The sequence below is a fragment of the Rhinoderma darwinii genome, chromosome 4 (assembly GCF_050947455.1).
Source record: "Rhinoderma darwinii isolate aRhiDar2 chromosome 4, aRhiDar2.hap1, whole genome shotgun sequence".
Lineage (NCBI taxonomy): Eukaryota > Metazoa > Chordata > Amphibia > Anura > Rhinodermatidae > Rhinoderma > Rhinoderma darwinii.
In genome coordinates this window covers 154,667,980-154,690,790 of record NC_134690.1, presented here as the reverse complement: position 1 = coordinate 154,690,790, position 22,811 = coordinate 154,667,980, and the positions used below count along the sequence as shown (strand labels likewise).

At 46.0% G+C, this 22,811-nt stretch overlaps 1 protein-coding gene across 1 annotated transcript in view; it reads right to left on the bottom strand.

The window, feature by feature from the left end:
* Positions 1-548: 548 nt before the first annotated feature.
* The window catches only part of LOC142760471 (uncharacterized), a 51,079-nt gene continuing 28,816 nt past the window's right edge, over positions 549-22,811 (bottom strand). The window contains exons 3-4 of the mRNA XM_075863663.1: positions 6,656-6,659; positions 549-3,281 (exon numbers count right to left, since the gene is read on the bottom strand). Of these exons, the coding sequence (XP_075719778.1) occupies positions 736-3,281; positions 6,656-6,659 (2,550 nt within the window). The 3' untranslated portion in view covers positions 549-735. The remainder of the gene's footprint in view (positions 3,282-6,655; positions 6,660-22,811) is intronic.

Here is a 22,811-nt window from a genome sequence, read left to right as displayed (position 1 = left end):
GTCACACAATATAATTTTGTTTACACAATATACATTTCATTTTTACATACCATAAACAGTTTATTATCATGCTATTGTGAAACATTGTCTGTGTCAAATAATTTTTGAGTTTTTTCTATCACCATAAATTCTTCTATGTCCTGAATTTCTTTAAATGTTAGACACTAAACATAGCATGATGCAACAAAAATGTTTAAGGTATTTGTATATCATCACATTTATCACAAGTTCCAGAAACCAGGTATTTATTCTAGATCTACAGCAGTTAATGCAAATTAAATTAATGTTGTCGGACTCAGCCTTTATCGATAGCAGCTGCTGACAATCTAATGTGTTTGGGTGCCATGAAGTGTCATTTCAGCAGGGACAGGGAGATAAGACGCTGGGAAAGGTTGGGGTGGAGGAGATAGCTGTCAGCCAAACTACATCTATCCTATGTGTATGGATACCTTTATGGATAGTCGGTAGAACCTTGCAAATGCCAATTATTCCTCTTAGCTCTTGTGGCTGACTGAGAACCTTTGGTGTATAGCACAGACACAGTCCAGAATTATATAGACATTTATTACAACCTGCATATACCACCTCCAGGCTTGTTAGTCCTCATCAGTACAGAGAAAATGCATTCTGTTCTAAGAAAACAATGCTGACTTTACAGTCTTTCAGTGGGAAGTTTTGTGGTTCCTTTGATCCCACCATCGTATAATATTATTACTTAATAAAATCTAAGAATACCTATGTCTTCTCCTTTTTGCTATGCATATAAACCAGTTGTACCGGGCGTACCGGTATCTTTACACTACGTATAGATTTGTGTAGAGTGTAAGAAAATGTTATCAAAAAGATTGTAGTACAGATTTCAATACACAGTAAAGTTAGGTAGGAGACAAATAAAAACTGACAGTGATCAATTCTAAATTTAAGGAGAAAACTTCTGTCTTTTAATTGTGGTTGGACTGATGAAGGCATTATGGATGTGTGATTCTTATTGATGATCTCTGTTGTTGAGACAGTACTCAAAGCACTATCTGTAGAAATGGTTTGCATCAGAAAGACCGTTGCCGGTAAAGAGGCACCTTGTGTAGAAATATCTGTTGTTGGCATACATGTAGATGTTATTTTAGTAGAAGAGACATCGGTTGTCATCTTCAGTGTAGTAAAGAGACTGGTTAGCTCCCATAGAGTGCTTGCGATTGTAGATGTAAAAGCCTCTGGTGTGTAAGTTGGCATAATGGTGCTGCCAGTAACTGTTGTGGTCTTGCCAGCTGTTGTAGATGCTTCATATGTTGTTTTAAGATGTGTAGTATGGGCAGTTGATATGACTTGATGATTGCTTGTTATTCCCATAATTGTAGTTGTCTTTTGAAGAGCTGTAGATTCTGCACTGGTGGGAGGCAGAGATGTTGTTTCTTGCAGTGTTGTTAGTTTTACTGTTGTAGGTTGCGTGGTTGTGAGTATTGTGCTTGCCATGATTGTTGTAGCTTTTGGATTTGTGACTTCCATGGTTGTAGTTGTCATAAAGGTTGTTTCTTGGGGTGTTGTTACTTTTATAGTTGTAGTAGGTTGTGGGGTTGTATTTTTTGTGGTTGCCATATTAGTTGTCATTTGTGGTGTTGTGACTCCTAAGGTTGTTTGCACAAAAGTTGTTTTTTGAAGTGTTGAAACCCCGAAAGTTGTAAAATATGGAGTTGTAAGCTCTGTTGTTGTAAATTTTGTGGTTTGCATAAGATCAGTGGTTGACATAAGAGTAGATGCTTGAGTTGTAGTTGGCAGAAGAGTGGTGTGAGGAACCGTTGTTTTAAGTGTTGTATGCATTAGAGTTGTTTGGGGCTTTAAAGTAGGATCCTGCTGAGTTGTTATGAGGATAGCAGTTGGAGAAGTTGTGATAATGGCTGCTTTGGTGGTTGTTTCTAGTGTTGTCCTTGGCGTTGTTAAGCAAATTAAATCATCAAACTTTAGAGAGATGATGACTTGTCCTTTGAGGTTATCTGGTGATGCACACAATATTGTATTAATGTCTTTTACTTTTGCGTTGTTGTCATTTATCCAGATGTAAAAATCTTGAAGGTTACAGTCACAAGCCCAAGGATTATCTTTTAAATATAAACTAGTGAGTTTAGGGATGGACTCAATTGGTCCAACAGGCATGCTGGTAAACTTGTTTTTATTAAGTCTAAGTGTCTTCAACTCTGGGAGAGATGAGAATACGTCATCTTGTAAACTGCTAAGATTATTATTTTCCACATTAAGCTCTGTTAATTTACCAAGACCAGAAAATATTTCCTTGCTTAGCATAATGATCTGGTTTGAAGAAATAATCAATTTTTTCAAAGACTTGAAATTATTCAATGCTGTAAGTGGAATATCAGTTATTTCATTCTGGCTCAGATCAAGTTCCGTAACTATATTACCATCACTTATCGCATCTGGAAGCTTCTGCAGCTTATTTGCGTTCATTTTGAGCTGCTTTATTTTACTTAGCCCAAATAGCATTTGATCTGGAAGATTTTCTAATAGATTTCCATCCAAAATCAATTTATCAAGATTTTTTGAATTAGCCAAAAAGTTTTTGGGCCACAGTTTTATTTTGTTGCAATTTATATTGAATTCAGTCAATTCTTGGTTGCTATTCACCAAACCTTGAGGAAGTTCAGTGAGCTTATTTTCATAGAGACGAAGGATTCTTAGCTTGGGTAATTTACTAAATATGTCTTCAGGTAAAATAGTCAATTTATTTTTTGCTAGGTGCAGGGTTCTGAGTTTTCCAAGGGTATTAAATATACCTGGAGGAAAACTAGGTAACTGGTTCAAGTTTATGTAGAGCTCTTCTAAATTGTGCAGGTCATCAAAAATAGCTTGATCCAAAGAACTAATGTTGTTGTATTTAAGAACCAGCTTCTTCAGACTGCTAAGTTTGCTGAAGACTCCAGCCTTAAGTTCATTCAAATCTGCATTGCCTGATATCTCAAGTTCTACAAGGTTTTGTAGGTTATCAAAGGCACCAACTTCTATTGAGCTAATTTTATTATTCATGAAGAATACTTTTTCCAAATGAGTCATGTAATTGAATGCATCTTTTCGGATGGTCGAAATTCCAGTCTGCACTAAGAAAATCTCAGTTATTTTTTTGCTAATGGTTTTAGGGATCTCAGTGATGGTTTCCTTCATGAAGACTTCCTGGTTATCTTTGGGGCAGTCATACACATTTTTGCAGTTTGTAGTAGTACATTCAACTGCTCCAAGTAAAGCCAGAAGAAGCATAATCAAATGCATTTTTATTTCTTTAAAAAGAAAAAAAGAAATTAGGCATTACACACTCATATTTATACAAATTTTTGTTTATATCAAACAAATTACATTGTAGATCTAGTATTAAAAAAAAAAAAGAATTCCAGAAAACTGAAAAAGTTCTGCTGTTTCAGGAATTATGGCATAAAAAACTGTTAGTTAAAGAGGATCTGTCACCAGATTATAAGTGCCCTATCTCCTACTTAAGGAGATCGGCGCTATAATGTAGGTGACAGTAATGCTTTTTATTTAAAAAAACGATCTATTTTCACCACGTTATTAGCGATTTTAGCTTTATGCTAATGAGTTTCTCAATGGACAACTGGGCGTGTTTTACTATTGACCAAGTGGGCGTTGTACAGAGGAGTGTAAGATGCTGACCAATCAGTGACCAATCAGCGTCATACACTTCTTTCCATTCATTTCCTCAGCACATAGGGATCCTTTTAGATCAGTATGTGCTGTCTTATACAAACACATTAACGATACTGAAGTGCTTAGACAGTGAATAGACATTCCACGGGATGTCTATTCACAATCTCTGCACTTCGTTAATGTTTCTGTGGTAGTTACAGCAGAGCAAGCGTGGACAGTGACAGTGCTATACAGACCCCTGTAGACAGTGCTATACAACCCCCCTGTAGAGAGTGCTATACAGCCCCCCATGTAGACCGTGCTATACAGCCCCCCTGTAGACAGTGCTATAAAGCCCCCCTGTAGACAGTGCTATACAGCCCCCACATGTAGACAATTTTTTTTCTTTTAAGCCACGCATCTAATCCCACCCAATCCCCGCTCATACACACCCGATTCAGCCCACACAGTATAATACCCCCATAGCTGCCACCATACAGTATAATGCCTGCATACAGTATAATGTCCACACAGATGCCCCATACAGTATAATGCCCCCATAGCTGTCCCCACAGTATAATGCCCCCATAGCTGTCCCCACAGTATAATGCCCCCATAGCTGTCAGAGGAGCAGAACAAGGGAATACCGGAAGAAATGGTCCTGTTGCACCATGGACACCACCGGCAGGCGACATTACACTGTCCCCACAGTATAATGCCCTCATAGCTGCCCTCACAGTATAATGTCCCATACTGTATAATGCCCCCATAGCAATCCCCACTGTATAATGCCCCCATAGCTGCCCCTACAGTATAATATCGCCCATACAGGATAATGCTCCTATAGCTGCCACCATATCAGCCCCCCTTCCCTACCCAGTATAATGCCCCATAGTGCCTAAAAGAAAAATAATAACATAATTACTTACCTATCCCTGTTCCCACGATGGGTGGAGGATCCTTCTCCTCCCGTCTGTGCTGTGAGTGACTCGGCGCAGACAGGCGATGACGTCACTAAATTGCGCCTGCCTGCGCCGAGCCGTTCACGGCAGAGTGAATGCTGGAGCATGGAGCTGTCAGCTCCTTGCTCCAGCATTCAAGAAGCAGGACCAGTGCGGTGAGCGCTGTGTGGCTACGAGTGCCCGGTCGCAATTACGACCGTTGCGACCCCTATAGCTACGCCACTGTATACAGTAGCCTATGGCAGAGCAGGGAGATACCACCCTGCTCTGTCATAGTGTTCAATAGTATCTGCATCCGAAGGACGACTATTGAATGTGGTGTCGCTACCACTGTAGCAGCCATAGCAGCTGCTAGCAAAGCCTCCAGGTATGTGGGGGCCGTGCCAGCTTTCGGCACGGGCCCCCTCATGCCGCGGGCCCTGTAGCAGCCGCTAAACAGGTCTGCCATGTTTGTAATCCTATTAAGCCCTAAGAAGGAAAATTAAAAAAGCACAACAAACCTCAATATATAAGTATTGCAGTGTATTGCAGTGTATTGTGCAAGCAATCTACTGTGATTATTTAAAATATGTCAAAATAAGTTTAATAAAGTTTTTAGCAAAATCCAAAAAAATGAAATAAGCATATATGGCTGCAAAGTGTTAATATGACAGGTACAAAATGACAGGTTAAAAATAAAAATTTTGATGACATTTTGCAGTACTCCAATAGAAGATATAAAAGTGGTTTATTCAGTCAACATAGCAGTGCAACATTTCAGTCCCACCCTGGGACCTTTCTCAAGCATAGTGATACATCAACACAAGTGGTATATAAGGCATGAGTCTCATTTATGGAATTATCATCATTAAAGAGAACCTTTCACCTTCCCATGCATGTGCAGCTGAGTGCAGCCATGTAATGGGCAGGGCTGCACAAACCCTGGGGCACTTTACATTTTTTCTCTACCCTCCTCCGTTACTTAGATATCAGTGCCGTTATATTTGGTGCCCGATATTTAAATAACCCCCTGAACTGTCAATGGCACGAGTACTGGCAAGGGGGCGTGTTACTATGGCTGTGACACTGTCCAATCTGATATGGACAGTGTTACAGCAAGAGCGAGGATAGAGGAGAGGGTGTGCGCGAGCGCGCGCACACTCTCTCACTCTTCAGCTTTCAAGATCAGTCTTCTGCCGAACTTGTAAGGGGGCGTGTCACTGCTATGGATAGTGTAAGAGCTGTGGAGAGGAGAGCGTGCATGCGCGCTCTCATCTCTTCAGCTCTTGCGAGAGATCAGTCTTGTACTTTGTCTGCCGGACTGGCAAGGGGGCGTGTCTCTGCTACGGACAGTGCAAGCGCTCCCCAGCTCTTACACTGTCCGTAGCAGTGACAGGCTCCCTTGCCAGTTCGGCAGACAATGTAGAAGAGTGATCTCTCGCAAGAGCTGAAGAGATGAGAGTGAGCATGCGCACTCTCCTCTCCACAGCTCTTACACTGTCTGTAGCAGTGACACGCCCCCTTACCAGTTTGGCAGAAGACTGATCTTGAAAGCTGAAGAGTGAGAGCGTGCGCGCGTGCTCGCGCACACTCTCTCCTCTATCCTCGCTCTTTCTGTAACACTGTCCATATCTGATTGGACAGTGTCACTCATAGTAACATGCCGCCTTGCCAGTAAACGCCCCATTGACAGTTCAGGGGGTTATTTAAATATCGGGCACCAAATATAACAGCACCGTTATCGTTTCCTAAGTCTGTGTCGCATCCTCCGGACATTAGTGTGCATGTTCGGACTGTGTAGCGTCCTCCGTACGCTAGTGTGCATGTCCGGGCACAAGACCCTGAAGTTTACTGTTGCTATGCAACCAAATAGCCGCTATCAGCAACTGCGCATGCCTTGCAATCAGGCGAGACAATTCTGAATCTAACATCGTATTCAACATTTTCCGTCAGTAAACTGTTGAACCGGTGATATCAGAATTCATGATCTCATCATAAGCAAACACTGAAGAGCCAATATGTATATTTATTTCACCGTGTTATTTGTCCAGTAATGTTTGCATAGTTTTCACCTGGCTATAAAGGGGAAATAAAGTGGACAAGATCCTATCAGATTATTTGATGGTAATGATGGGGAGCAAAAAATCATGCTGCAGTGTGAGTGAGTATTTCATTTATATTAATATTTAATGTGTATTTCAATATTATCATAGTCCATACGTGGAAATTAGAACCCTGACCCACACTTTTGTGGACAGTGGTATACGCAATCCAGGTCCATAGAAAACCCATATCCCATTTTCATGTACATGGATCATCAAACGGAAACCATTTACCGTGTAACGGACAAGATGGTGCCAGCTACATCGCGGCTCAACTCCAATTAAAACCGGAGGTAGTCAAAATGCATACATGTTTTTTGTTACCCCGACAATATACCTACATGGAGAAAAAAAAGTTTTGTGTCCTTCGATGTAGTGTCCCTTTATACATCAATTAGTCACAATATGGGTATTGACGCAGTGAAACGCAGATTAGCAACATCTGATTACAATGCACCATGTTGCAAATTTATCATTACTCATCCTGACATCTTATTATTTTGTATTTGAGGACACTTTTGTATTAACACAACATTTGTTGATGTCTTTTCCAATTATCTATTTCACTGCAATTTTGCATATATATGCTCTTTAAGAGGAGGCCGTACTGCCACCCAATGGGAAATGAGGTCTCCATGACATGCATAGGAGGGAGTAAGGGAAAGGGTTAATGAGGGGTCTTTAATTTAATAGTCTAGGCTGGGAGGGAGAGAGAGGAAGAGGAGGATTGGGAGTAGCTTAAGGGGAGGAGTAAATGTAGGCACATCTTCCCGCTGTTTTCTTTAGTGCACGAGAAGCAGCGGGAAGGTGAACACCCAATAATCGTGTCTGCTTCCTCACCTGCACATGATGGCGTCGTTCGACCGGATTGTCGAACAGCTCCGAGTCGTTGCTGCTGAGAGGGATCCCGGCTGGTTGGAGAAGCAGGTAACGAAGCTCGTGGGGTTGCCTGCGACTTCGGCTGTAGGGCCCAGGCGCTCCCAGCACGCAATGTCGAGTGCCGGGGGCGTGGCGCACCTTCATTAGTTTGAGGTCTGGGGTGTGCATTTAGGGGGTCTTGTTTGGGGTCTGTATTAGTTTATAGGTTCTATTTAGGGGGCCTGTTCTAAGGTCTTTATTTAGGGATCTGTATTTAGGGGTCTGGCCTGGGGTCTGTATTAGAATAGGGGGTCTGGTCTGGGGTCTGTATTACTTAAGGGAGTCAGGTCTTTTGGTGATTATTAGTGTAGGGGTCAGGTCTGGGGTCTGTATTTAGGGGGTCTGTATTAGTTTGAGGTCTGGTGTCTGTATTAAGAGGGTCTGGTCTGGGGTCTGTATTTAGGGGTCTTGTCTGGGGTCTGTATTTAGGGGTCTGGTATGTGGTCTGTATTAGTTTATGGGGTCTGTATTTAGGGGTCTGTATTAGTTTAGGGGTCTTCATTTAGGGGTCTGAATTAGTTTAGGGGGTCTGGTCTGGGGCCTGTATTTAGGGGTCCGGTTTGAGCCCCTGTATTTATTCAGGGTGCTTGTTCTGGGGTCTGTATTTGTTTAGGGGGATCTGATCTGGGGACTGCAATAGTTTAGAAGGTCTGGGGTCTGTATGTATTCTATGATCTAGTCTGGGGTCCAAATTTATTTGTCTGAGTAAAAGGGGTTGTCCAGGCACATCGATAGGTCATCAGTATAAAAAACGGTCTGTACCCGGACAACCCCTTTAATATATGGTCCTCGGCCTTGGTGTCTAAATTTGTGTGTTTCTATAGAGGCTGGAAATGGCTGGAGAAGTGATGGGTAAAGATGTCTCATCAGGAGAAGTCGCCATAACGGTCTGCATCAGATGGAGAAGAAAAGAAAACTGCTCCCATCAGAGAAGACGTCACCTGTCAGTCACTGGATCTATAGGGGATCTGTCCCCTCTCCTGACATGTACCCAGGACTAATAGACAAATGTGCGTTACCATTCCCATTGTCCAGAGGAAGTGTCCCTACACAGTGTTATACTGTCAGCGATGGTTGGAGACTGTCAGTATGTAGGGACACAGCCCTTTGACAAGGGGAATCGTAACAACCATTTGTCAATACTCACACAAAAAGGCGGTGATAACTATAGACACGGCAGAGCAGCGGTGGGGAAGGGGGCCCAAGTTTGTGGAACAGCCCAGGGCCTATGGTCTACTTAATCCGCCACTGTTCCTGACATTAGTGTGTGGACAGTGATGTCAGGAGCTTCCCAATGCCGGAGTCCCCAGGCAGAGCATCACAAGTGCTCTACCCGTGGACTTTTTTCCCTGGGAAAGCTCCTGACATCACTGAAAGCTCCTGACATCCATGAAAACTCCTGACATCACTATATAAAGTGACGTCAGGGGATTCTCCAGGGCCGGAATCCCTGGCCAGAGCGATGCCGACGCTCTGACCGTGTACTCAGGCTTTGCAAAGCTTCTGACGTCACTTTACGGACATGGACATCAGGAACAGCGTCATAGTCTCTGGGCAGAGTGCTAGTAGAAGGCTCCAGCACTGGGAAAGCTCCAGACGTCACTGCCATTCATGGACAGTGACTTCAGGAGTTTCCCCTGGGCCATTACCCGGGCGACGTATTCCACTGTATGCCATACAGTGGGATATAATTTGGCTAAATATATCAAAATCCAGAGCATTAACCGGTCACTGCCGGCTCTATGGTTTCTTTCACTGTAATTTACATCAGCACCAAAATCAGTTAATGCGTATGACGTACAAACGTGAGTGCCACACATTTCACATTCACTATCAAAGGAACATCCCACACCATTTTTTTTCTATAGGAACATAATAGCACGTCATTCTCCACAGGGATCTTCAATGCCATTAGTATTTCTAATATCTTTGGAGTCTGTAGTAATTTATAGAGAAAAAAAAACTTAGGCATGACACATTTGTGGCCATTGTCCTACCCGAGGAATGTCCACAAGTCTATACAATAGGGTACAACTTGATGGGGGATCATTCCATTTTTTATTGATTTGAATAACAATTTCATACGATTTTCTAATTTTTACTTAGCAACCACATTATATAAATGAAACAATATAAAAAAACTAGATAAATAGACAGACAATGTATATTGCTCTACAAAAAGAGCTCAAAATAATCTACTCTCTAATAATATAGTTGATATATTCATCCTATAGGGCAAACAGGATTTGTACCTTGAGGGTGCATTTACATGAGACGTTTTTAACCGGGCAATAAAAAACACATAAAAAATTGTGCCAAACCGGCATGCGGTTTCACAGTTTTCATTCGCAAGGTTTTGAGAGATGAAAAACATTTGCTTTACATGATTCACCTGTAAAAATCGCACAGGCAAAGAACGGATCACTAAACTGCGACAATTTATGATTTTGCCTCGATTTTGTACACAGATTTTACAGCGATGCCAAAGCCGCATCATGTAAATACACCTTTGGCACCCCACACTATTAAATGGACTGTGCACACTAATTGAGATAATGGGACACAAATGATGGGACATACACTTAGTTCATAAGCATTAGAATATTTTATTTTCAGTAGTTATTTTGCAGGTATTGCTGACATCACATAACTGGAAAGCATAAGGGTCTATTCACACGTCGCTGTTTTCACAGCAAAATCCAGGCGCAACATGTGAATAGATACAAAGTAGGTGAATGTGAAAGAGGATTGCCAACCTTTCTTAGGGTATGTTGACACGGCTTATTTTCAGGCGTTTTTCGGGGCGTAAACTCCTTGAAAAATGCCTAAAAAAAACGGAAGCTGAACGCCTCAAAAAATCTGCCCATTGATTTCAATGGGAAAAACGGCGTATCGGTCAGACCGGGCGTTTTGTTTTTTTTACACGGCCATTTGAAGAAACGGCCCGTAAAAAAACGGCTCGTAAAGAGAAGGGCATGTCACTTCTTGAGCCATTTTTTGAGCTGTTTTTCATTGTGTTAATAGAAAAAACAGCTCCAAAAACGGCTCCAAAAAACGCATCAAAAACATTTGATACTTTAAAAACGGCTGAAAATCAGAGGCTGATTTCTCTTGAAAACAACTCCATGCTTTACAGCCGTTTTTACTTTAAGCGTGTGAACATACCCTCTGTTTTTATTTTTTAGCTTTTTTGGGGGGGTGTATAAAACGCTGCGGCCAGATGTTAGTTTAAAGTTTACAGTGAAATATGAAAAGTCTGTAAACACAGCGTTTTGCTTTGTGGTGCTTTTGGTGTCGGTGGAATTTTATCAAAACGCAGCCTGCTCTAGATATAGTGTTTCTTTTTGGTGTTTTTTTTTCTCCATAGGCTTCTCAATAGAACTTCAAGCATGCCAGGAAAAATGCCTGTGTCCGTAAAGTCCGCTGCATGTAAAAACCTGAATCAGCAAGCAATGGGCAGATGTTTGCTGACGTATTGAAGCTGTCTTTTCAGGCGTAATTCGAGGCGTAAAACGTCTCCATTACATCTGAAAAGAGGTCGTGTGCACATACACTTACATTTATACAGTCTTACAATTAAAATCGGCCCTTTGAAGGCAACCATAAGGCTGATATGGTCCTCGGTGAAAATTAGTTTGACACCCCTGCCCTAGGGTATGTCCACACGTAGAGTAAATACTGCCGATTTTTCGCAACATAGTGTAAGGCCCTGTTCACACAGAGTTTTTTGCAGGCAGAAAATTCTGCCTCAAAATCCATCTGGAATTTTGAGTCAGATTTTGATCTGCCTGCACGCCATTTGCCTCTCTTTTGCGACGTTTTTCAACCATGGCCATTGAGCACCGCAGGCAAAAAACGTCGCAAAACCGCTTTTTTCTGCCTCCCATTGATGTCAAAACGCCCGAAAACAGGGCATGTCGCTTCATTTTCCCGCGAGACAGTTTTTCCGCTCGCGGGAAAAAACGCCTCCGACTCCCATTGAAATCAATGGGAGGCATTTTCAAATCCACTCAGAAAACGTTCATAAATTGACCTGCAGTGCAAGTTTTCCCCATTGAATTCAATGGAGAGGTAAAACCTGCAACAAATAGCAACTGTTGCAATTTTTGTGGCGGAAAAGCTGCGAATTCCGTGGCAATAATCGCAACTCAGAAAAAGGAAAAAGATTATACTTACCCAGATCTCTATGCAATCACGCAATCATGCTGCAGCGTTCACATGGGAAGAAACATCATCCCAGGAGACCGGGCTGCAGAATGTCATCAGAGGGACGTGTCGCCATTTACGGGTAAGTATAGGCTTTTTTTTTTTTACCTGCTGTTTTCCGCAGTGGACAATTTGGTGCGGTTTTTCGGCTGGAATTTCCCTGCGAGGACCAGGGCATCCGTCCTGTGTGAACATAGCCTTATTGTATTTGTCGTGAAGAACTTAGCTAAAAATCAGAAAGACAATTATTTTTTATTTATTGGTCAGACACATGAACACAATAGCTGCGTTTACGGTTCCTCCAGATTCAAAATAACCACAGATTTATTTGTTTTTACGGTATCACAGAAACTGGAATAAAGTGGTCTATTGTTAGGAGCGGTCTGTGAATATACAGGTGGATGGCAACCCTGATTCTGGTGCTGATGGGGGGGGGGGGGGGTTGTTACAAGCAAACATAAATGCAATAGATAATATGAATTACTGACCAAGTCAGATCTCAGCCTCCAAGTATATATACACAATGCCAGACATTGCAACAAAAGGTGGCCCAAAAAAGTGTTAAAGTGGTATTCCCACAGTATATGTCATAAATGCCTCATAGGTGCAGGCATGGGCTGAAATACCATATATGCAGTTGCACAGGAGCCTAGAAGGTAAAGGTGCCCACTGTCCCCTCTAAGGGTATGTGCACACGGTAGCAGGCTTTTACGTCTGAAATGACAGACTGTTTTCAGGAGAAAACAGCTGCGTCGTTTCAGACATAAAAGCTCCTCCTCGCATTATGCGAGGCGTCTTTGACGCCTGTAATCTTGAGCTGCTCTTCATTGACTTCCATGAAGAACGGCTCAAATTACGTTGCAAAGAAGTGTCCTGCACTTCTTTGCCGAGGCAGTCAATTTACGCGTCGTAGTTTGACAGCTGTCAAACGACGACGCGTAAATGACAGGTCGTCTGCACGGTACGTCGGCAAACCCATTCAAATGAATGGGCATATGTTTGCCGACGTATTGTAGCCCTATTTTCAGACGTAAAACGAGGCATAATACGCCTCGTTTACGTCAGAAAATAGGTCATGTGAACACAGCCTAAAGAAGATTCGTACTGTCAATCAGATTGTATGTTAGGGACTAAGGTAATGAATTCCATGTCTCCCAGTTACTAGTGGATTCTTAGAGAACTATTAGGCTATGTTCACACGGAGTATTTTGGGGGAGGAATATCTGCCTCAAAGCTCCAAACGGAATTTTGAGGCAGATATTCCTCCCCCAAAATACTCCGTGTGAATAGCAATTATCGCGCCGTTTTTCGCCCGCGGCCATTGAGCGCCGCGGGCATAAAACACGCTTTCTCCTGCCTCCCATTGAAGTCAATGGGAGGTCGGAGGCGGAAGCGCCCGAAGATAGGGCATGTCGCTTCTTTTTCCCGCGAGGCAGTTTTACTGCTCGCGGGAAAAAGACGCCGACGCCTCCCATTGAAATCAATGGGAGGCGTTCTCGGGCCGTTTCTGCCGAGTTTTGCGACGCGGTTTCCGCGTCAAAAAACTCGGCAAAAGACCCCGTGTGAACATTAGGGGCTGCAGTCTGCCATGAATGCTTAAGATGGCAATATCTCTTTAAGCAGGTACTAAAAATAAGCTGCCCACTAAGTGTATAATAGCCCTACTTATATTTTCCAGATAATCTATTATAATAATATGAACGTTAGAACCATCAGTTTGTTTTGTACAGATATATAATCTATAGTTCAGCAGTCACATCACTACCATCGAGCTCCAAGACAATAAATGGAGTAGGAAAATTCAGAAAAACACATATATGACATAGTTACATAGTACGGTTGAAAAAAGAAATGTGTCCATCAAGTTCATCCAAGGGATTTGTTTTACCCCAGTTGATCCAGAAGGAGGTTAAAAAACAAATGCCCATATGGAAGGAGTCGTTTTCGGTAAAATAGTACTCGTAAACCAGCCGCATTTTTCATCAGTCTGGTAATAATTAAGATTGAAATTGTGCACTTACCTTTACATGAAACCACTGTGGGTTCTATTCCGCTCCTAGTGGAAAATAACACATTCTGCCTTTCACGTCAAGCCTAATGCATAGCACTCACGGGATCTGCTGAAACAGCTTCAGACTACATATTCTCCTTCTAAAAGCAAAACATCCGTGGGGATGAGATAAGACGCTGTCTTGTCCGATAATATTCTCGTGCGTAAATGCTGATAACAAATCCCATTATGTTTAGTCCACACTTTACATAGAAAGGCGTTTGTATTCTATGTGTTATTCTGCACATACAGCATGGTTACAATTTCTGGTGCTATTGACTGCACATTTTTCATCTTTGCAGCAGCTGAATTTATAAAAATCTATATTGCACTAGAACATCATACCATAATTTTCCTTTAAACCTTCAGGACACAGCGTGTTTTGGCCTTTTAGACACAGCCGTTTTTTTTAAAATCTGACATGTGTTACTTTATGTGGTAATAACTTTTGAATGCTTTTACCTATCCAAGCGATTCTGAGATTGTTTTCTCATGACATATTGTACTTTATGTTAGTGGAAAAATTTGGTCGATAAATTCAGTATTTATTTGTGAAAAACACATTTATTTATGATAACCACGCCATTTACTATTTAACATTTTCCATATGTCTACTTTATGTTTGCATCAATTTTTGAACGCCTTTTTATTTTTCTAGGACATTACAAGGCTTATAACTTTAGCAGAAATTTAGCAGCAATTTCAAGAAAAACTCCCAAATCACCCCATTTTTAAAACTGCATCCCTCAAAGTATTCAAAACAACATTTAGAAAGTTCCTTAACCCTTTAGGTGTTTCACAGGAAGTAAAGCAAAGTAGAGGTGAAATTTACAACTTAAATTTCTTTTGCCGAGGACGCAGATACAGTTGAAATCGGGACATACCACCGGCCTCCTGGGACAGCAGGACACCGCCCGGAATCCGGAATGGTTGGGAGGTTTGCAAATAGGGTGTATACGAAAGGATACCATATATGAGTGCGACACTTGTCCACCCAAACCCGGACTCTACTCCTGGAGAAGCCCCTGGTATCACTATCGACATATAGACAGTGATGTCAGCGGCTACTCCTGGAGCAGAATTCCTGGCCAGAGCGTTGCCGATGCTCTGGCCAGGGGTTCCCCTCCTAGAGGGTGCCCCTGATGTCCCTGTCCATATATGGGCAGTGAAGTTAGTGGCTCCTCCTGGTGCAGAATCCCTGGCCACAGAGTGGCCGACGCTCTGGCCGACAATTCCGCTCCTAGAGGGAGCCCCAATGGAGCTATCTACAGGGGGTGGCACTATCTACATGGGCACTGTGGCACTATGTGGGCACTGGCACTTTATATGTGGGCACTGGCACATTATATTTGAGCACTGTGGCACTATGTGGGCACTGTGGCACTATGTCAAGTGGGCACTGTGGCACTATGTGGGCACTGTAGCACTATGTGAGCAATGGTGGTATATGGGCACAATCTACAATTGGCACTGTGGCACCCACAATGGGGCAGTATACTGTATGGGGGCATCTGTGTGGGCATTATACTGTATGGAGGCAGCTATGGGAGCGTTATGCTGTATGGGGACAGCTATGAGGCATTACACTGTATGGGGACATCTGTGTGGGCATTGTACTGTATGGGGCATCTGTGTTGGCTTATACTGTATGGGGCAATTATGGAGGCACTATAATGTATGGGGCATTATACCATGTGGGGGCAGCTATTTGGCATTATACTGTGTGGGAGGCACTATGGGGTGTTATACTGTGTCGGGCAGCTATTTGGCATTATACTGTTTGGGGGCAGCTATGGGTATTATACAGTATGGGGGGCAGCTATAGGGGTATTATACAGTGTGGGGGTTCTATCGGGGCATTATACTGTGGGGAGGCACTATGGGAGCATGATACGGTGTGGGCTAAACCAGGTGTATATGGGCGGTGTTTGGGCGGGGTTAGAGGAGTGGCGTAAAAGGAAAAAGAATTGTCCCACTTTGCGATACGTGAACGTTGGTAGTTATGCTACTACATCGCTATAACCAATGTAAGTGCCTATAGCCACAACCATGCTGCCAGTACTTTGTCAATGCTATACTATGACTAAACGTCCTTGATGGATTAAGGCGGCCAAAGTCCACATGCTCTGTCTTGCATCACTCTTCGTGTATGTCCTCTATGGGAGTCCCTCTTTGCGATACTTGAAAGTTGGGAGGTATGCTTTTTTTGCAGACACGGCACTTTTTTGCTGGAAATGAGGGGCGTGGAAGGGGTTAATACTGTTTTTAACAATCTGAGGGGCAGATAAAATGGCACAGGCTCTATGTCTTCTACTTCACTTTACCTACTAAGAGATCAGAGTGACAGTTATTTTTCACCCGCCCTGGGTGAAAAACGCACTGTGATTGGTGGGTCTGAACAGACGCACCAATCACAGAAATTGCCAGCAATGGACCACTGCTATTGGTCAGTTGCCGGTGACATGGGGCAGGGGCGGGACATTGTGGTTACTGTTCCCGGACCTAACTACAAGTACCTGGAACGCTTTTAAGCGTAGATATAATGTGATTGGTGGATCTGTACAGATTCACCGATCTCATCGATCGCCACCATTGGACCGCTATTATATGTTTATTGCCGGTGAAAGGGATGTGTCAGCTGCCGGGGACAGCTGAACTTCCCGATTCCCAGTACACACTGTCACTGACAGTGTGCACGAGGAATGGATCAGTAACTGTACGTTCTAGTGCTGGAAGTAACCACTCGCCAGCACGTACAGTTGCGTCCTCGTGCGGCAAGGAGTTAAACATACACCAAATGGTCCATAATGAAGCTTTAAACTCAATTTTAATACAGAATCACCCAATGGTCCAGAATTTTCATGGTCAAAATTTGAAAGCATCCAGAATGAGGCTCTGTTCACACAGTTTGGATTTGCCAGAGTCATGACCTGCCTAAGTAGAGTCGTGTGTTAACCTTAGACCATACTATCCCACCACCCCCACTTTAGTAAAGACACATGACACCGAGGTTGGATGTGAAATGGCCACAGCAGCCGTTTATTAATTTCACAGTTTTATAAAAACAATTTAAATCCGAAACATTCGGATAACTAGTTAGGAATCCACCAGAGAATTCCTCCTAATAATTCACATGACCCAACATGGGTCAGAATCGTAAATAACAATTTAACGTTAACATTAACCCGAGCAGAGGAAGTCCTTGAAGCCCCTTCAGATATTCCTTTTTAAAGAACACACCGAATTAGCCATCTGCAAACCACCAATTACCTCCAGCCGTAAACCAGCTCGGAAGCACCGTTCACCTCTGCAGATGGCTCCAACCACTAGAAGTCCACTTCAAGGGGATAACACCCGATGAAGCCCTCAAGTGATATACCGACCACTAGAAGTCCACTTCAAAGGGATAACACCCGATGAAGCCTTCAAGTGATATACCTTCTACCAGAAGACCACTTCAAAGGGATAACACCCGATGAAGTCTTCAACCATGTACCTTTTTTGGGGGACGCATACCCCCGATGCGACCCCCCCACCATTTTGTACTGACTGGCCTCAAGGACTCCCCCCGCACAGCGAAACAGGCCTTGACCACCTTAAGCCTGTGAGTTCCTCCACACCACCACCGCCCTTTCTATGCCTTCTGCTATTGCCAAGCTCCAAAGATCAATGCCAACCTCGGTCAGATGAACCCCGTCACTCCTCCAGAAATTCCCCACTCCTGACTCCAAATCCCTATGCCTCACGCAAATGCCCCCGTTTCTTGCCACAAAACGGGACACCGCCCGGTTAACTTTAATGCGAGCCTTATTGACTCTCTCCACAGATCTAGCTAACCGCCAATGCTTTCTTGGGACTATGTCCGACCACACTATCACCATCTTGGGATAAGATACCCACAAACACAACATATCATGTTTGATATCCCGCACCAACTCACGAAAGGGGCGGACTCCTAAGTCATTCCCACCCACGTGCAACACTAAGACCTCCGGAACCCTATCAAGCCGCGCATATGTCTGGAATTCCGCCAACACCCTGCTCCATGACATACCTCTAAAACCCAGCCAATGCACAACCGCGTCCTGTCGCGGAATGCGCAACTGGCGACCATCCGGGCGGACGTCCGCCCTCAAAGCCCCCCAGTGCACGTACGAATGACCCATCAACCACACCAAACACGGAGGCGAATCTGAAACGGAAAACACAATTAGGCACCACCATATAACATTTGTAAAGCGTAAACAACAAAATTATAACATATGGGGGCGGACATAGGACTTAAACCTTTTAGACTCCCAACGACCAATACGCCTCACCCCCTCATCATCCAACCCCCAGCGCCCCGCTTCCGTTGCTGCGCCAATCCTGAAGGAATGAGATGAATATGAGCCTGCCGCAACACCAACCGCCGTCAAACATTTTTTAAATACAGCTCCAAACTGAAACCTGGACAAAAACGACCCGTCCACATGACGTAACAAAGGCAAATCTGGAGACCCCCTGTTTTTCGTAAAACCCCGCATGCACTCTACTGGGCACATGACCGACCCCGGGAGAGCGAACAAAACTATCAGTTTACCCTTCCCTACTTGGTCAGTTTTAGATCGACGCAACCATACCTCCAGCCGATCTGCAAAAAGGCTCACCTCCCCAGATCTCAGCCCCCCTGCCTGTTTAGTACTTGGCGACACCAACTCACCTATTCTAAATGCTCCAAAGAACGCTAACGAAAAAGCCAACCGAAACAAATCCATTTCATCTGAAGAACGACATACCGATGCTAATGAACCGCCCAACGAGCCAAGCAAAGCAAACGACACCGGCCTTCTACTATCCGCCTCCACCCTACCTCGGCGCAACCCCTTCAAAGCCTGCGATACCAGAAATTCCTTCGATACATCCCGAAAGCCCCGCAACTTAAACCCAAACGCCACCGCAGATATGAACCGGTTCACCTTCGCTACTGAAAACCCCGCCTCCCAGGCGTCCCCTAACCAGTACAAAAGTGCCACCAACCTGTCTCTATCCGTATTGACGTCACCCAACTCTCTTACCCACTCCTCCCACTGCCTCCAACAAGCAGCATAAGCACTCCACGTCGTGCGCGCCAAAGACCTTTGTAACAGCTGCTCTACGGGACCGATACCAGATCCCAAAGATGCTCCGGACAAGCCAAACCGAGACGTTCCGCTCCCGGTGCCAATTGCCGAAACCGGTCCCACTGCGAGCGAGAAAGAGCATCAGCGATACAATTCCGTACACCCGGGCCATGCACCGCCACCACCCACGCGTTCAACGACAAACACACCAACACTAAATGTCGCAACAATTGAACTACCGGAGGAGAGGACGCCGTGATGTTATTAATGGCAAGCACCACCCCCATGTTGTCGCAGTAAAAACGGACCTTCTTATCCCTGAGCCTGTCCCCCCAAATGGTAGCCGCCACCACGATGGGAAACAGCTCGAGCAGGGCCAGATTCCGCGTGAGTCCACTGGACACCCAGCTAGCCGGCCATTGACCCGCGCACCACGGACCTCCCCCGTAAGCTCCAAAACCACCCGCCCCAGCCGCATCCGTAAAAATATTCAAATCACTCGTATCCTGCGCTGGGGCCATCCATAACGAGCGACCATTGTACTGGCCCAAGAAGTCATCCCAAACCTGAAGATCAGCTCGGTGCTCCTCCTTGAGCCGCACAAAATGATGCGGCGCACGCACTCCCGCCGTTGCCGCCGCCAACCTCCTACCGAACACCCTCCCCATCGGCATAATCCGGCAGGCGAAATTCAACTTCCCCAGCAGCGACTGAAGCTCCCTCAGCGTCATTTTCTTCATTCTACAAGCCCGTCGAACCTCCAGCCTCAAAGCACCCAACTTATCCACCGGGAGACGACACTCCATTGCCACCGAGTCTATTTCGATTCCCAAGAAACAAATCGTCGCAACCGGGCCCTCCATTTTTTTCCGGAGCCAAAGGAATCCCAAAATCCCTCGCCACCTTCTGTAGTGCATGAAGCAAATTACCACAAACCGGCGAACCCCCCGGGCCAACGCACAAAAAATCATCTAAGTAATGGATCAACGAGTCGACCCCGGATACTCCCCTCGTTACCCACTCCACGAAGCTACTAAACGCTTCGAAGTATGCACAAGAAAGGGAACACCCCATCGGAAGGCACCGATCCACGTAAAAAGCCCCATTCCAAAAACAACCCAACAGCCGTTGGCTTTCTGGATGGACCGGCAACAACCTGAACGCAGCCTCGATGTCGGTTTTTGCTAGCAGCGCCCCCGGACCCGCAGCCCGCACTAACCCCACCGCCTTATCGAATGAGGTATAAACTACGGAGCACAACTCATGATCAATCCCGTCATTTACCGACGAACCCTTGGGATACGATAAATGTTGAATCAAATGAAATTTTCCGGGCTCGCGTTTAGGGACAATACCCAACGGGGACACAACTAAATCTTTTACCGGAGACTCAACAAACGGCCCCGACATGCGGCCCAACGAAACTTCTTTTAACAACTTTTCCGACACGACTTTCGCATGCAAGTAAGCCGATTTTAAATTCCTCCGCGTAACCGGAACCTCATAAGGAGGCGGAGGAATAACAAAACCAACACGAAACCCTTCATAAAGCAACTTAGCCGCCGCCCTATACGGATACTCATTTAGATAAGGGGCCATCCTTTCCACCCTCACCGGCGACACCCCCTTGACCAGCCGCGTGCTGGTTCCCTGACCTCTTTTTTCGCAGACATTTTGCTGCCCCGTGTGATGCACCATTACACTCGGAACACACATGCTTGAACTTGCACGTGGCCCCGAACTTGCACTGACCTTCATTAAATTGCCAGCAAAACCCCGCCTTTCCCCCGCCGCTTTGTCCAACCTGACTAGACTGGCCTCCCTGGCCGGCGCTCCCGGGAAAGGACTGCCTAACCGGAGCCGTAACCCGTAACCAGAGAGCAATATCCTTCTGGTCCCACCGAATCGCCGGCCGAACCGCCTTCCGCTGACGGAATTGCTCATCGTATCGCAGCCACGCCTGACCCCCATACGCCCTATGAGCCTCCCCAATGGCATCAAAATAACAAAACAACGCCGAACAATTTTCCGGCGCCTTTTCCCCTATCACACTGGCCAATATGGCGAACGCCTGCGACCAATTAACGAACGTCTGCGGGATAAGCCTATACCGCCGCCGTTCCTCCTCGTCCTTTTTACTCTCATCCCGCTTGCTCTTATCCAAATTAAATTTAGCCAGCGGCAAGAGAGAAAAAATTTCAACATATTCGTCCTTCCAGATCCGATCACGCACCTCCTGCTTTAAATGCGCCCCCAACGGACCCTCAAAACAAACGTACACCTCCCCCCGAGCACGATCATCCATACGCACTCGATCGCCATCCTTTTGTGCCTCGGTCTGTACCGACACCGCGACCGCCTCTCTAACCACCATCACGGGACGCGCCTGTAATGATCCCACGTCCCTGGGGCCTTCCCAAACTACCGCAGGGGACACTTCCGTTACTACCGGCGCCGCGGCCCTGTCTAGGCGCCCCACCAGCTCCCGTAAGCAACCCACTAAGTCTGCCAAACCCGCTCCGTCGCGTCCGCCCGCGCCACTACCGGCCCCCGATGCAATGCTAGCAGCCCCCCCGCCGACACCCGACATAAAAATCGCTGGATAAGACAATGATGGAGTTATACACTCACCGGGCTGCACAGGCGCTGTGTTCCCGTCAGCCGGACCATCCTGACCTCGACGATACACGTCCAGTTCACCTTCCTCCAGCTCTTCTCTCGCCGACGACTGTCCATCCCAACGACATCTGTGGAACGGGGATGAGGACGCGCTGACCGATGGGCCGGCAACCTGCCGCCCGACCGCCGGGACCCAGACTTCCGACCGGACCTGTTGCCTCGACGTCGCTGCAGATCTAGGCGTCCGTCTAGACGATCCTGACGAAGCCTGCCCCCTGGCCGGAACATCACCAGGCGGGGCGGCCGTACCTTGTCCTCCAAATCTTCCATCTGATGGGGGAGGGGTGACAGGGAGCCCAGCCTGCGACTCCCTGCTTACCGCCGGACCCCGTCGCGGCCTGGGATTCCTGCCAGGACGCAGGGCCTGAGAAGGGGCGGTCCTCCCAGCTGCCTGGCCTGCAGCGTCCGGGATCGGGCTACCTCTGCGACGCCGTGTCCGCGGGACTGCCTCCGGACTGAGGCGCTCTGGAGGTCGGGACCGCCGAGAGGAACGGGTCGACCCGGCCTGCGTCGCCGTCACCCCCGGCAACGCTCTCTGCCTGCTCTGCGCAGGAGCGGTTGTTGCCGACTCCCCCCCCGCCGCCATAGCCATGCTTGTAAGGGGGCCGGGGGAGGGGAGCCTGTCCTGTGCAACAGACCCCGAACGCCGGGCCCGACGTGGCGAAACGGCGTCCGGGATCTTAGTTATTGCAGCCACGGTCTCCTCTAGCCATCCGGGACCGTGGTGCACAGCAGCGGCACGCAGCCGCTCTAACATTAAAGACTCTGCCATCCTGAGAAGCACGGGCAACGGGGAGCTTACTGTTTCTGTGTTACTCCTCCCGCTGCTTCCGGCTCAATGCCGAGAAACAGCGGGAAGCTCAGTAACGGCCCCCCGTCCCCCTTAACTCCTCCCCGTCCCCCCTCCAACTCCCTCCAACTCTCCCTCACCTAATTAACCCTTTCCCTACCAGGACGGTCATGTCGGCTTCCCTTAATCCCTGCAGGCTGCGTCCAGCCTCTTCTGGATTCAAGGCAGAATTCCGAGGCTTATCACAGATATCTGCCGCGAATGTGCAGTTTGACGTGCAATGGATCTGCATGTGGATTATCCTCATCCAATTATGTTAATCCACATATGGAAATCTGCTGCCTTTTCCATGCGGAATTCGCAGGAATAGCTAACATGCTA